The sequence below is a fragment of the Pseudomassariella vexata genome (genome assembly GCF_002105095.1).
Source record: "Pseudomassariella vexata strain CBS 129021 chromosome Unknown BCR38scaffold_6, whole genome shotgun sequence".
Lineage (NCBI taxonomy): Eukaryota > Fungi > Ascomycota > Sordariomycetes > Amphisphaeriales > Pseudomassariaceae > Pseudomassariella > Pseudomassariella vexata.
Window position 1 is genome coordinate 288,804 of NW_024467961.1, and position 15,527 is coordinate 304,330.

Sequence of the window (15,527 nt, forward strand, 5' to 3'; positions counted from 1 at the left end):
ACCCTCTTCCTCACTTTCTAAACCCGTATCACCCCTAATAGCCCGTAGAACTTGTGCATCTTCTATATTAAGTGGCCCACCATACTGGATTTGCTTGTTTTTGGTTCTGAGACGTTTGCTTAGCACATGGTTAGTCTCACGAAGCTCTTCGTTCTCGCGACGCAAGATAACATTCTCTTGCATCATTGCATGCGTAGCCTTTGCAATCGAGTCAATTGAATGAATAATATGCGTCGTAGAGCTGTCTTGATGCCTCTGAACGCTATTATTAATCAACGTTGACTGCGATTCGGCTTCAAGGGTGGTAGTAGGTGTCTTAGAAGTCCAAATAGGGGGTAGGAGTTCTGAGTCGGCAGAGGGTGTACGCGCGACTTCTGCGACATCCAGGGCAGATATAACCTTGTCGGGGTCAAAAGGGACAATTACAGCTGCTTCGAAACCAGATCTGATGTTTTGTTTAGTAAAAGCAGCGCCAAACGCCTCCAAAAAACCGGCAAGGAAATCCTCCTTCGCAACGTGGGTATGATGCCGTCGCATCAAACCCTCAACAAACACACCGTACGCCCGTTTCAAAACACTAAAAGGCACCAAGTCGAGAGGCTGGAGCTTATGGGACGAATGGGCAGGCATAGGAAGGGTAATGATGCCATGGTTCTTGCAGTATTGTTCGAAATCCATCGAGTGGTGGCTTTCGTGACCGTCAAGACTCAGGAGGCGTTTGACACCCTTCGTACGATCGTGTGTGCAGATCGAAGTGAGCTGCCCAGCTGAGACCCATATCATTCGTTTTCCATCCGTTGTGGAATAGATCAACGACCCAATTGCCCGGTAATGTGGTGTCGCGATACCACGAAGCGAGGTGAACTTTGGTCGCGAAGATGATGTACGGCGGCACCGCCCAGCCTTGGGAATTGGCCGCCTGAATGACAGTAACCCATCCCTATTGCCTTGCTGGGCTTGCCTAGGCCTTCCACGTCTTTCGGTACTCGTAACGACCATGCCGGTTGAGATCATGCCCATTAAAAAGCCCGTCTCGTCAAAGTTGTAGATATCCTCCGGCTGGATGCCGTGCTTCGCTATTGTGTCCGCAACACGCTTAAAATAACCGCGATACGCGACAGGATCTTCGCAGAATGCCCGCTGTTAATCGATTCGACGATTTAAACGCGTCCGGAGGTCTGGTTGTCGCCGTACGAAGCTCGAGGCCCGGTTCTTGCCGACGGGTGACGCGTCGCGGTCGCGTCGGAGGATATTCGCCATTTCTTCAACGTATCGAAGCCGGGGAGGAAAAGTTCGCGAATCTAGCTCAATTACGCGTCGGGTAATCGTATTCTCTTCGGTTTCGGTCATTTTCCGTTTGGACATGTTAGTAATGTGTAATGGTTGTACGCCTTCGTAACGGCGCTTCAATGTCTTATGGTCGACTTTGGAGATTTTACCAAGCTTATTCCAACTTAGGTGAGGATCGCGTCGTTTAGTTTGGATGGCTAATTGAAGATTAGCTTCACTAGATTTGCGTGCCATGTTGTGGAAGGGAAGAATTGTATAAGTAAAGATGGAAAGTCAAGATTTCTTGAAAAGTTGGGCAAAGACCCGTGTGGGGCAATGACCTGTGGGTGACGTTATGTAGAATATACCCAATCAAGACCACCCGGCTAAACACTAGACTGTAACAAATCCATATGATTCAATTCTGGTTCAACATATGGGCAATATTGTCAATTCCAGAAGGCGGAGAAATAGAAAAGAGTATGTACAGACCAACACTACGTTGAGAAAACCAAAATATACTTGAATGAAACCACCCCTTACAAGCCAGATAATGCCAAATCTCAAAAATCGAAGGCTCTACCCACTTTTTCATCTTCTGAAAGCTTAACGAAATGCTATTCAAGTACCACATGCATCCCTCCAAACACCATGTCTCAACCCACCTACGGTATGTTGCACATCAGGTTTCCAAAGCGGTTATCAATTTCCGCATCTACAGACGCCATAGGTCAGTATCTAAGTATGGAGCAACATAGTTTCTTGAAGAGGAGCAGTGGCTTACCGGTATTAATAGCAACTTCAGTTGGGGCACCCACACACGTGCAATTCATCCAAGGGTGTAAAATGCCCACGACGTCGTAAACGGGATCTGGCAAGCGGATGATTGCGCAGTCGGTGCATGAATTACTGAAGTTTCCATGGAAGCTCGGCTGAAAAAAGCACACACATAGTCAGTCTTATGTTCTCTTCGACGCGAATGAAGGAAAACAAGAACGAGAAGGAGAAATGACATACCTCAATCTTGTTATTTTGATACTTGTAGCAATCGTTCAAATCGAGCGAAGTCAATTTCGTAATTCCTCTCCCATCGCCAGTGCGGCAGGTGGCAGTGAGCACGTCGGTCACGGGATCCAGTGTCTCATCGAAGCACGACTTGCCCCAGTCGCCAGCGGCGGCTAGAGTGATGATGAATGCGAGGATAGTGAGTGGGGACTTCATTATGATGGATGGGAGCAGTTAAGATGAGGGTTCTGAAGTGTAATTAGAGTCAAGTGTGTAGGCTCAGTGGCAGTTCGGTAGAAGAGACATTCCCGCGTCGATGACCGTCTTATATACTTTGATAATTTTTGAGCCCTGCAGCGGCGCAAGAGTTGGGCCGAGATAGTCGACAGTAACTCCCATGATGAACGTTGGCCAACCTCCTGCTCAAGGGCAACCCCGCTTGGCGATGATTATGGACTAGTCACTGGTATCAATCCCCGCGAACTCAACAAGTGCCGGCGTGTATTTACCTCACGCAGGTAGGCGAACCTAGAAGGATCAGCCATGCGATGATGCCCCGCTAACACGTCCGTAAATCGCGCCGACGTATTTTATCTGATCCTTAACTGGACATAATAATTACCCACCTTTTCTCTGATTACAAAGAATTATTCATCTTCTCCTCAATCCATGCCCTGTCGCACACCTGTTGCAGGCGGTGTCCAGAAGAGCCGGCGCGGAGTTCTGGGAGGAGGAGACAGTCCTCATGCAATAGCCCCGAGGTTGATATAGACTTAACGTTGGCTATATAATTCCTTTTAGCACAGGGAGTCCTGGAAGTGGTCTTGGCATGGCCATTGCCGCTTTTCAAGCTCCCAGTTCCTGGTCTCGCTTGTAGAAACTTGCCCGATGATCGGACCACTTCGGAATCGGATCGGCTACGAGAGATGCATACATAAGATAGCCGTGCCGCATTTCGTTCCTGCTTTGGTGGAAGTTCTGGCTCGGTTAAGGCCTGTTCAGAGGATGTCGGGAATAGGACGGGATTGGAGCGGGTTGACCCGCTCGGTTATTGTCAGGGGGTCCCAGTTACTCCATTGGTCAGACCTATTATACGTGGGGTGCTATATGGGACTCTATCATCCACCAGGGCCTATTCACTAGGTCGAACGCGGTAACCAAGAGATCCGTTCCTCTTCACCTAGGGCATGTGGTGGATTTCCTTTCTCTCGAGATTTCTTTCTGTCAATGAACAAAGGGACCAAACCGTATACTGTTTCTTTGGTGCCAAATTCGTGTTTAATCTCCGATCTGAAAGTTGCTCCTGTAAACTACTCCTTGAACTCATAGCTAGTTGATTGTTAACTATAAAGTGGGAACCTCGTTCCATTTCTCGGGCTGAAAATTCATGTCGAAATATACGCCAGGCCCCAGACGCGGGGACCGTGGCGACCACTCACCAACCTGACAACCTTGTAACAGTACAAGTGGGTAATGTTAGTTAGGTTTCAAGGATTGCCCGATGGCAACATCATAGTAGTAATGCCAGATTTTCACGTACGCCAATTCCTGTATAGTCATTCTCTAAATGAGTAACTCTATAAGCAGATTCCTTGGACAGGTTCCCAGATAAAACCAACGCGAAGCTGTCCATGAACAATGAACAGGGAACAGCAGACACTAGTTAGAACCGGGAGTAGGTCGTTTCCTATGTGAGCAATGACCTCCCCTTCCCAAGAAAGCGCAATCTCTCACCCACACATTGGAACAGCTCACAATTGCATGACAAACACGAGAATCTGACTTGCTGTGCCAAACGGGACATGGAAAGTGCACACTTAATTAGCAAATGCCCAAAAAACAAACCTCGTTATTGGTATCTCCATAATAACTAAACTCGGATTCAGAAACAAAGACAGCCCCAGACGATGCAACGCAAATCGAAGACACAGTAGAACTCATTCCAACCAGCCGTCAACATCCCAACCTCACACCCTTTGCCTACATTATTTCTTCCCATCATCCATCCCACTCCCTTCCGGACTAGGCAGCTTCTCCGCATAAGCCTCCAGCTCCGGCTGCCCCTTCCTCCCCCTCGTCTCCTCATCGTCACCCATCTCCGCGCCGGGCAAATCACTCCTCACCCCCTTAATAGAATCAACATCAACATCCGTCCCCTTCCCGATTTCCTCATTGATACTACTAGCCTGGCTTACATTCGCACTATCTGGACTTTGCACCCGAAGCCCCAGCTTTTTCTCCTGCGCCGGGTCCTCGTCGTTCCCGCCTTTCCAGTCCGCGGGCTGCATTTGCGGCACGGGAGAGTTCTCGCTCGGTTCCGTAATGACGACCTCATTTGGTCCTGTCTCGACTCCCTCGGCGGTTTGCGAAGCTACGCTTCGCCAGACGACGGCAATGCGGTCCATCGCACGCGTGCCCTTCTGGCTCGATCCCTTGATGCCGTCCATCTTATCCCACTCGATCTCGAACACGCCATTGTCCCTTGAGATCCCACCCTGCTCAGGGCCGTCGCCCTCGAAGAAGGCGTTGAACCACACGTGGGCCACGGCGGTCACCATCGTGAGACCCATGGAGCTGGGCGCACGGTTGCGACGTTCGAGGGTAATGTTCACGTCGGACGTAGGCACTCTGATGGGTTCTTTGGGCTTGAAGATGACGGCACGGCCTCCGGGCTCGGGATCAAGCTTGTCCACCGACGTGGACGAGGAATGGCCAGAGTCGTCAGCGAACACTTTCGACTTCCTCTTCGACTTCGAACACCCCAAGTTATCTTTAGATGTGCTGCCAGTAGAAGCGTTGCGCGATATTGGCGAGATCAGCTTCGCCGTGTGAGACTTCTTTGGTGCTTCGATAGTTTCCGACACGGGCGTCGCAGAGCTGCTGGGAGTGCGGTTGGGTGCGCCTTTGGTAAAGTCTGTGCCGTTTTGCACATCAGCTTCCCTTGCCCCAACAAGAACCTCCTGTTCGGTAGTTGGGCTGTTACCATAGCCGGCAAGTTCATATATCGAATCCATTATCCCCGAGCTACCCGGCGCATCCCCCTCCACGACAAGGCGCTCTTCCCTATTGAAGGTGTGGAAGACCTTGATTTTCTTGCCTTCGTCCACGAAGCCTTCGACTGAGAGCTTGACGCCACTGCGCAGACCCCAAACATGGATCTCAACGATCTCAATCTCGCGATCCACATACTTCTTGCCGCCTTTCGTCCAGCGGTCCACGTAGCCGATCCATCGTACTTGACTGGGTATACTGACGCCCGGGCCAAATTTTGGCCGCATTCGCCTTTCCGTGAATCTATTGATGGCCTGCTCAGGCGTCCAGCCGCACTCGGAGATGAGGAAGCTACAGGCCATGGTACCGCTTCGTCCCTTGCCTGCCTTGCAGTGCACGACAACCACGCGACCGTTCTTCTTGTCCTTCCAGTGTTCCAACACTCGTGCTATCAATTTAGACTTGTCCTCAGAACGCGCACCGTCTTCATCAAGGTCGTTCCCGTTGAGCCAATTCCTCATGCTGGCCACGATCATGGGAACCAGTCTGAAAGGCGGCGGGTGGTGGTCTGGCCAGGGGTAATGTCGGATGCGGTCGTACACCAGGTGGTCTGGGTACCCGGTGCCCTCAGCGCGGAATTCCCATATTGCCCAATTTTTGCCATGTTTAGCGTCTAAGAAAGTGACGAGACGGTCGAGAGGGTTACGGTATGCTCGTTGGGGATATGTTTGTGAAGGGCCGGAGCTGCGAGTTTGTGCCTGTCAGTCTTGCAATTCCCCGTGATTTCAGATGGGTGCAATTCGTACGTTGCAACTATATTGTCCGTCACATAACAGAGATCCAGGCCTGCTTCCGGATGTCTGGCGCGAGGGCCAGCGACGATCTGACGTAGAAGCGAAGCCATGGTATTGAAGGGCAAAAGGTCGCTGCGCAGTGCGAGACCGACTTGCGAGACGGGCTGGAATAGCCAAACAGGGTCAGTCCACTTGTAGTAGTTCGTCACGCATCGAATCGGTCTCGTGACGGTCGTCTAGTGTCTGGGCATGCAAACAAGAAACCGAAGCAGTGAGTGCAGGATGATCGAAGGACGGGCACGTCGGAATTACTCGATGCTGGGACGCCTGTGCTGGCAGGGCCATCCCACCTTCATACCCTCATTCTACGTCATCGCTTCGCTTAGTGGGGTACGAATGTGGCTTGAATGGGATAGTTAGTCTACACGAGATCGGGTCATACTCAGCGCTGTCGGTTACCTAACTTGACATGAAACTTGCGTAACCTCGCTTTAATTGCTGTTTAACCCGGAGCAGTCAGCTTTGAAATTAGATTATTTCCTGGGTATCAGGGCATGGCTCATGCACAATTGCGTCCCAAACTATTTGAATCCGACGTCATATCCACCTGTGGCGTAAGCTATCAAGTCTCCGCATGGCAGAGTGATCATCTTGAGGATCCATAATTGGCAGTGATCTTTGACCGAGTTCCGCCTGGGATGTGTGTGGAGGTGGTATTAACTGTAGACCCAGGCAGGAGATTCATCCCAGGGGGCTTGAGTAGGCGCTGTTAGAAATCATAGCTGGCAACGGCAAAATAGGTGAGATGCACAAGTTGGATTCAACAGCCGTCAGAGACATTCATGTCTTATGCTAGAAAGTCATAACCGAGTAAGAAGACAGAGCCAAGCCGTCTCCGGCACCCGAAAATACAAAGTCGCCGGATCTCAGCCTATAATGCATGGTCGCCGACTCCTTATAAGCAGGTAACAAAGTGTGGATTCACAGAGCGGATGTACCGTTCCCTTTTTCAGTTCCTCCAACCATTCTCCCCACCATCACCAAATCGTCTTTCACACCTTCGTGTACCAATATTTTGCTCCGAGGAGATTAACCATATCCTACCTCCACCCTGGCATCTGGTTCGTATCTGTCGTACCGCCGTATCACCGTGGGCGTCCAACCGTGTCGAAAGAGACAGGAAATCGTATCGGGAGTTTAAGACGTTTTCTTGGGTACTGAGGCTCCGTTCATGTACTTGCTGATGTCAGTCGCGCTGTGGAACTGACGAGCCACATTCTTGACCGTCTCCCAGATCTGTCGCGCCACCGGGGGAAGATTTTGAGCTCCGACGGCCGAATCAATACGTGCCTCGATCGTGGCGAACGCGTGCTGCACGTGAGAGCTTTGGGAAAATCTGGCGCGGAGGAAGACGGTGTAGATGACAATAAGGATCCATGACCGTCGCTGGAAGATGATGGCAGACAAGAAGATACGGCCCCAGAGAGCGATTTCGAGGAAAGAAACAACAGACATGGACGCATCATAGTAGGTCTTGACGAAGGATCCAATAGCATCGGCGATGGGGTTTCCAGCAGCCTTGGCGCCAGAGGAGGCTCCTGCAGCAGGCTTGGCCGGTTGAATAGTGGGGATAACGTTGGCACGCGTGTAGGTCGCGACGTGGAAGATGGAGTAGATTCCGTAGGGGAGCATAGCCAAGGGGTACTGGGGCATGAAGAGCCAGACCAAAGCCATGACTAGACGAGTTAGCTTTTGAAAGCAGGCCAGATGATCGCGATGAGACTGGTAACTTACCCAAGTATTGGACGTTCTCATCGGCCGCAAGTCCCAAAGCGCCGCCCGAAGGGTACTTCGCGCCCACCTTTTGTCTAGCTCGCATCGTCTTGTAAACAACGATTCCGTAGGTGGCGGCAGCGGCAATAAAGGCAGTGCGGTACGAGAACTGCGCCATGCGGGTGTAGTAATTCATTCGGATCCATGACAGCGAGTATCGGGTGATGCAGAGCAACAGGACGAGATGTCTGTGATGTGATCATTAGCCACCTTTTTTATTTATTTCATTCAGTCTGGGCGATCCCTCGAGTGTCTCGGGTATGCGTGCGGATGATGCTCGCGTATGATGCTCGCGTGGTTGACATAGGATGCGCCGCCTCAAGATCACGAAGCGCTCGATCGATGTACATACCCGGTAAACCACCCAACTGTGGAAATTGTAAGGTCAGCTCAAAACTTCACCAAACTGGGACGGTGCGGGGTGTTGTGAACGGGGATGTCACGTACACTGGAGGGTTTTCGCGAGGATCACGATTCTCTCGGTAAGAGGCAAGTTGGCAGAAGGTGGAGGTGCCATAGTGCCGGTGGGATATGAGCTGCAGGAAGCGATACAATGCCCAAAGATATGATGATGGCTTTTCGAGTCGCCTGCAATCGGATTAAACGAGTATGGTTGACTGGCGAGGCAGAAACGATATGGTCTTGTCAGACTTCGAGGAGAATGGGGATCGGAAGCTGAAAGCTGCTGAGGTGGCTGGAGTGGGAAAATGACGACGTGGGTCCGAGTTGGAACAGGGCCCAGCGAAAAGCAGCTTCTCGAATTTGGTAATTGGCCTGTTCGCAGAGGAGTAATTGTGCCGTGATCTGTGCGTCACCGCCTGGGCCGGTTGCGATTACAGGTAGAGCGGCTCAAGTTTGCTGCCAAGAGCACGTTGTTGGTGCAGCTTTTTAGAGGGGCGGAGGACTCCGTGCAAGCAGGAGGAAAAAGTAATTTTCTGATGTCCAAAGAAAACCGATAATCGCGATTCCCAAATATCAAAAGCTGAAGTGCTATCCTTCTTCACATGCAAGCTGACCGAATTCGTCTCGGTATACATCTGCAATGACTTAACTCTTGCATGGCGATTGCTCATACCAGTCAAGTTGATAACATTGTCTATCACTCATTGTCCAATGCCGCTATTTGAAATCAACTCGCAAATTATGTCCCAGGCGCATTGTCGCAAATGGCGTTCAGTTACATGTCAAATGAGAATCGCATTGAAGCAACGAAATAAGTGTTAGCAGTATACAGTCGTTGAGCATTGTCGATGTTTCCCTGTTCCCATATGTCAGCAATATAGAGCTGGTTGATCCGGGTGCTTGTGCGCTAGATCACTAACTGCTTTCTGTCCTTGAAGCTTCCCAAGAAGTAATTTCGACGAACGGGGCACGTACTGTATTGCAAATTACAATGTGCCTCCGTTATACTTTTTCTTGGTCCTTAGTGTTGTTCGCTTATATCCTTCCTGGAGCTGCTTCAAGTCCAACTAGCAGCCGCGCTTATACGCCGACGCCAAGATATGCCTACATCAGAGAGTACAACGCTCTAGCCATCTTTTTATAGTCTAGAACTCCAGCAGCTAGTACAGAAGTTTGAAACGGGCATCTGAGGCTGGCAGGAATCGTGCCCAAATTCTAACCTTCCCTCGGGATTGAGACCCTCGACCCTAGGAATGAGGCGGTTGAAACCAAAAGCTTCGTAAAGCACTGGCAAAACCTGGGGAGAGTTTCCCACTTAGCCTTAGACTGCTAACGCACACAGACGTGTACTATTTCTCTTGGAAAATTTTCCTCTTTCAGCCGCGCTTAGATGCTATGGTAGGAACTGCTCTAGCCGTCCATGCGCTGTGGTTTGCTTCGTGACAACTGCTAGAGTAAAGTTGTTCTAGACCATTGTAGATCTCTCCGTTTACTATCCCTGCATCCAGAGTCCATCGTTCAAAGTCATCATTCTAGGTCAACAAGGCCACTTCTCTAACCTCCAACCTACACTCCCAAGCTATCAGCGTCAAAATGAAGACCACCACCTTCCTCGCTACCATGGCGGCCTCCGTCTACGCAACGCCCACTCTCTTCCCAGGGGCTTCGACTTCTCAATCTCAATGCCCGGCCAACGCAGCTCAGCCCGACGGCCTCCTTCCCAAGGGCTCAATCTCAACCTCTGTCCTCCTCCCTATCTCCGCGAAGAAACCCAATAAAGCCTTCGCGGCGACCCAATGGGCCCAAGTCACGCCCAACGACATGTGCACCATCTTCAACCTTGAACTTCCCGCCGCCGCCACTCAAGGGAAGATCTGCAACCTGGTCTTCGATTTCCCCTCCCAGCTGCAAGCTCCGGGCTCCTTCGCCTTCCAGGGCCCAGGCACCGTAAAATTCACCGGTTACGCTATTGGGGTGGGTGCTGTGGTTGGGCAGACTACGTATCAGAATCAGCCTGCTCCTGGACCTAGTCCGCCCAATCCGCCTCCCGTTTTGAAGCCAGGGCACAGCTATGTGGTGAATAGTGCGCCTTGTGGGATTCCGGCCGAGGCGGGGACGGTTACGGTTAGTGGGAGTTTGTGCTCCCCTGATACGACATTCATCTTTAAGCAGTGTGGAGAACAGTGTCCCATGGGGTTCTTTGTTGTTTTGACGGATGCTTAGATGGCTGTGGTGTGATGTGGGAGATAGTTTTTGCGTGGTGATGGGTATTGGGTATCGGGTTATTTTGAAGTCAGTACTCTCAAGACTGACCAAGAATGTGGTGGAGATAGGTTGTTGCGTAGGTTGTACTTATAATTTTGTGCAAGTAGGTTTTATGTTAGAAACAAATTTGAAGTTTGATCACATCATTCACTCACAACAAACGATGGATAATATTTCCCTCCTTGATGTTTACGCAGTATCTTAGGCAAGTTTCCTCTATTCCGCGAATAATGCGGTCCTCGTCGGAATAAGCTCCCACCTTATCGTGATTATAGTAAACCCCCAGAGGTTCTAAGGAACAACCATTTTGCCCAGTACAAACAATTGACAGTTGATAGTGACATCAGAGAAGCAATCAATATCATAGCCAAATACGACATTTTGGTTCCAGACATAAAGATCCTTCACTCGCTCTGCCATAAAACGCAGCAATATAGCCGCTAGCTCAGTCATGTTCTAAAAGTCAGGAGACCACCCCGCCAGAACAACAAATGCTATAAGGCACTATAACTAGCCCTTAGCCATTTTCCCATGAATATAAGCGATTTCACACACAAAATGGAGTCAAAATAAAGCCTAGCATATAGATATTATGTTTTGTACACCAACCGCGTACTTTTTTAACCACGCGAAGCCGGCGCTCTAGTATAGTAATTGGCCGCTTAATCCCGTCACCACTACCTACACCTTCTATAGTAGAGCGTGACAAGCTTTAATATTGAGCTTATTATTTTTTTTGATTTAATGTTACGATATCAGTCTATCTCTATTAACGAATACTAACCTGTGTTCTCTCTAATCCCTGGTGGGCAAACTTCATCTGCGTAATGGATAGGCTCTATCCGAGGACTACAAATCTCACCAGGGCCTATGTCTAGGTGTTGTGCGATTGAAATAAGTACTCGTTTGAATCTGCAAGTTTCTGTCATGGAAGTGCTTCTTGAGTACTGCTGTGATGCGCTCCTCAATCCAAATCCCGGGAAATGTCGGTCGTCCTTCGCAGAATATATGACGCGACAGGCACAGGACACCTTGTGACAGGCTGTTGTGCAGAATTCTATGGATTTAAATAAACTCATTACTATCAAGTCGGAAAATCTGTGGACTTATCGTCCGATATCTACGTACGACATGCGGAAATTAATGAGGTTCGGTATATATCCAGTCTTAGTAATCACGCAACTTCTGGATCTGAACTTCTTTTCCGCGGTCATCCAGCCTAACAGATTAATGTTGGAGAAGATGAACTAGGTGTAAGCAGGTATTAAGCACTTTAGACAACAGTAGTACCTTGCCTGCCCCTGGTCCTTGGTGGACATAACTATACCGACCAAACAGGACTTCCATGAGAGTTATTTATGATGTAGGCTGCGATAACTATTATATTTAATATTAATTAATTGTTCGCGGATGACACGAACCTGCTAAGCGTCGGCACCGATCCAGACACGACCTGCCGCCGGTTGGAGAGCGCATGGGCTACGTGTCAGCGGTGGGCAGTGAGGCACGGGAGGGAGTTCGCTCCTGACAAGAGTGAGCTAATGCACTTTACTAGGGCCCGAGAGCCCTTGCCGCAAAGTATTCGCCTTGGGGACGCCACAGTGTCGCCGGTAGTCTCAGCGAGGTTCCTAGGAGTCTGGTTCGACCGCAAACTGACGTGGCACGCCCATGTTGAGCGTGTTAAAACAAAAATGGCAACTCAAAAGCTAGCCCTGACAAAGCTAGTCAATATGTCGTGGGGCTGCGATCTTATACGGGCGAGGCTGTTATATACGGTGGTTATCCGTAGCGCGATCGCCTTCGGGGCGACTGCGTGGCATACTATAAGTGAGGAACCGGCAGGGCCAGCTAAGAGCCTGATGGAGATACAGAACGAGTGCCTCCGGGTAGTCTGTGGCGCCCACAAAGCGACGCCGGTTCGCCACCTGGAAGCAGAAGCAGCAATCCCGCCACTAGACCTCTATCTTAGTGCCCGGGCTGCTAAGTTTGAAGAACGGCTACGGCTTAGCGGGAAGAGAAATCTGCTTCGCAGCGCGAGCGCTAAAGCGTCATATATACTCCGGCAGGATAGGCCGGCGAAGAGGAAGCAGGCGTCGCAGCTACTCCGACCGGCAGGGTACACTATGGAGAAGGAGGCTCGGGGCTCCGAGTGGATGAGCGAGGAAAAGGAGGTCCCGGCTGCCCTCCTCGGCCACTGGAGGAAGAGATGGCTCACCGGAGCAGAGCATCACGATCGCCAGCGACGCGCCATCGCTGAGGAACCGGAGGGCCCTTCGATGCAGATACCGAAAGGGGGCAAGTATTTCGGCCTGAACCGACTGGAGGCGTCTACGCTGTGCCAGATCAGGACGGAAAAAATAGGACTAGCAGCCTTCTTATTCAAGACAGGGGCTTTTGGCGTGTACTCGCCGCTATGCCGCTGTGGCGACGCACCTGAGACGGCAGAGCACGTAATCCTCTTTTGCGGGCTGTTGGAAGGACCGAGGGAACGATTACGGGCCGCTATCGCACCACGGCCACTACACTCTCGCAGAGACCTCGCAACGGCAACAGGAGAACCAGTAGTTAGTGGGACTATTGTAAGGTGGCTGCTAGGGACGGGTCGGACAGCTTCAAGGCCCAGATAGCATCGATCTTCTCAGGGGGGACTTTGTTGGTAGGTTTAGAACCAACGTAGTATGGTAGTGAACGCAACGCAGTCGCCAATAGGGCGAACCGACGACGCAGCGTATGTATTTAGTCCAGCCATTAGGGCACGGTTTGACATACGGGAGTACTAGTAGAGGTACCGGGGGCTTCGAGCCTACGGCGTATTTAAAATAATAATAATAATTAATTAATTGTTTATAGGGCCTGAAAGCAGATGAGGTGCTTTCGACAAAAGTGGGCTAGGACTCCTTCGACCTTGTCCGTTTGTCGGTTCCGAAGGCTAGTCTCGCTCGCTTTACTAATCTAAGTTTCATTAAATAGTCTAGTCTATTACTGACGGATTCGAATAAAACAGTTGCTTTGCAATTTTCTGGCTATAACTGGATACATCACACTCTCTAAGCAAAATAGTACTCGGGCAACTCATGCCCACACGGATTAAACGAGCCTCCAGTACTACAAGAATGTGATAATATATTGTCTAGACATACACACCTATAGACGAAGGCGAGCTTTCGGATATAGTTAGCGCTCAAGTAAAAGTTTCCAACCCACATTTTGTTTCACTGTGCTCTCTACGCAAGGTTGATTGATAATTCAGGTTGAAGCTATTGCTTATTTAAAATAGTTTACGACTAATCGTGGTCGGAAAGTTGTTTTCGGACCTTATTTTAAGGACTCTGAGGAACGCCGACTTCACTTGGTGCCGAGATCCTCATCTCGAGTGAATTTATGCTTTGCGCCTGTGGCAGTTGGATTCGAGGAGCTACAACCTACCAATTACAAAGATGATCTCATACCTAACTTGGATATTCCCGATAAAGCAAATTAGTACTACTCGTCCTGCCAGTTGACTGATATTTTATCTTGAAACAACGAATTGAGAACAGATTGTGGAATTGGCGATGGGCACTAAAATGTTAACAGAGAATGCTGGTGGAGAGAGATTCCTTGGTCAGAGACTTTATACTGGTAGTATACTGTAGCCTCATGTCAAATTAGTCACCACGCTTAGACCATCAAGCTTGACTTGTTACAATACCTCAATCTTGACACTTTGCATCACATGATCACTCGCCCCTTTTTCTCAGGCTGCCTCAAGCATAGCTCGCCCTGCTCGCCCTGCTTGCCCGCCGTTTCTGCGACTCTGGTGTAGCATGCAAACAGCAGCAAGTATATCCGAAGAGCCATAAACGACCCCCAGGGATCTAAAGTGGAAAAAAACAACGCCTCGACTGTTTGACAAATTTTGTGCCTTTGTGACGAGGCAGAGGCACTGCTATAATGAACGCGATCTCGTCGAATTTAACTATAGATATCTCCCTCTTAAATCCCCTACTTATTGATTATATTTTGTACGAGCGTAAACCATGCAAGATACGCGTGAATATTTTCGTAGAGGATTCTCTAGTAGTAGATTCCTCGATTAAACGCGTCTGTAGATCTGGTAATCGTCAAACGAGACTCGAGACCTAGTTAACGCCGACGCGTCCCGGGTCGCGTTAGCGGAGGAGTCGATTTGCCATATCTTTCACATCACCGATCCGAGGAAGAAACGATCGCGAATATAGTTCGACTATGTATCTTATAATTGCTTCTTCTTCTAGGTTGGTTAATTTACGGGAGTTAGCGGGAATTCCGTTTCGTAGAGGAGACCGTGTCGTCGATTACGTAAAGTCGTACGAGGGATATTCTAGGTATTTATAACTTCCCTATCGCTGAGTTTAGGACTATATCAAAGGGCTGAAGTGTACAAATAATTTACTTTTCGTCGTATGTTCGTGGCATGTTTACATGTGGTGGAATCGAATTCTAAATACCAGTCGAGCGACAATCTGTATAGGTGGTGGACGATAAGTATAGTATTTCCCTTGACTAAGACATCTAACATTACTAGTTATCCTCTACCAATTCTACTCCAAATATTATTTTTAACAGATCATCGTACATAAGAGGATCGAGGATACAAATATAATTACGAATCTAGACCACAGGAGTGAAATGACCCATTTCGCTTAGCGTAGTGATTAGAGAGCAGGAGATCCCTACCTACTGTAGGCCAGTAACTCCTACTATTAAACTATCCCAATATAACTAATCTAGAATAGATCATGGTTTGATGATTCTTAACAGGTTCTATCGAAATTTGTTTTTGCAAAAACGTAAGTTGACGAGGTTAGTACTGGTATCCACCCTCAGATTTATATGAAGACCAAAAAAAAGATGTTTTTTTTTTCTTCTTCTATGATGGTTACTTCTGGTTTTGGGGCGGGGTTTTGTAGCCCTGTACTTGGCCGTACCTTCCCACCTCCCTCATCC

The 15,527-nt window shown here is 49.4% G+C and overlaps 4 protein-coding genes across 4 annotated transcripts; 1 reads left to right on the forward strand and 3 right to left on the reverse strand.

Annotated features, from left to right (window-relative positions):
- Nucleotides 1-1,864: 1,864 nt before the first annotated feature.
- BCR38DRAFT_185664 (CVNH domain-containing protein) lies at nt 1,865-2,826 on the reverse strand. The gene is made up of 3 exons (XM_040853966.1): nt 2,287-2,826; nt 2,054-2,201; nt 1,865-1,984 (listed from the first exon to the last, which is right to left on the reverse strand). Exons 1-3 carry the CDS (start codon nt 2,488-2,490, stop codon nt 1,935-1,937), a joined length of 402 nt encoding a protein of 133 aa, XP_040716003.1. The 5' UTR covers nt 2,491-2,826; the 3' UTR covers nt 1,865-1,934.
- A 1,433-nt stretch (nt 2,827-4,259) lies between these two features.
- On the reverse strand, nt 4,260-6,169 carry BCR38DRAFT_341385 (uncharacterized protein; the record flags this gene model as incomplete). Its single annotated transcript, XM_040855866.1, has 3 exons — nt 4,260-5,188; nt 5,258-6,009; nt 6,072-6,169. The coding sequence occupies 3 exons, from the start codon at nt 6,167-6,169 to the stop codon at nt 4,260-4,262; spliced, it is 1,779 nt and encodes a 592-aa protein (XP_040716004.1).
- A 1,087-nt stretch (nt 6,170-7,256) lies between these two features.
- On the reverse strand, nt 7,257-8,409 carry BCR38DRAFT_341382 (uncharacterized protein; the record flags this gene model as incomplete). The annotated part of the gene is made up of 4 exons (XM_040855864.1): nt 7,257-7,795; nt 7,854-8,080; nt 8,245-8,260; nt 8,340-8,409. The coding sequence occupies 4 exons, from the start codon at nt 8,407-8,409 to the stop codon at nt 7,257-7,259; spliced, it is 852 nt and encodes a 283-aa protein (XP_040716005.1).
- A 1,478-nt stretch (nt 8,410-9,887) lies between these two features.
- Nucleotides 9,888-10,517, forward strand: BCR38DRAFT_408618 (ubiquitin 3 binding protein But2 C-terminal domain-containing protein; the record flags this gene model as incomplete). Its single annotated transcript, XM_040858282.1, has 1 exon — nt 9,888-10,517. One exon carries the CDS (start codon nt 9,888-9,890, stop codon nt 10,515-10,517), a length of 630 nt encoding a protein of 209 aa, XP_040716006.1.
- Between the last annotated feature and the right edge of the window lie 5,010 nt (nt 10,518-15,527).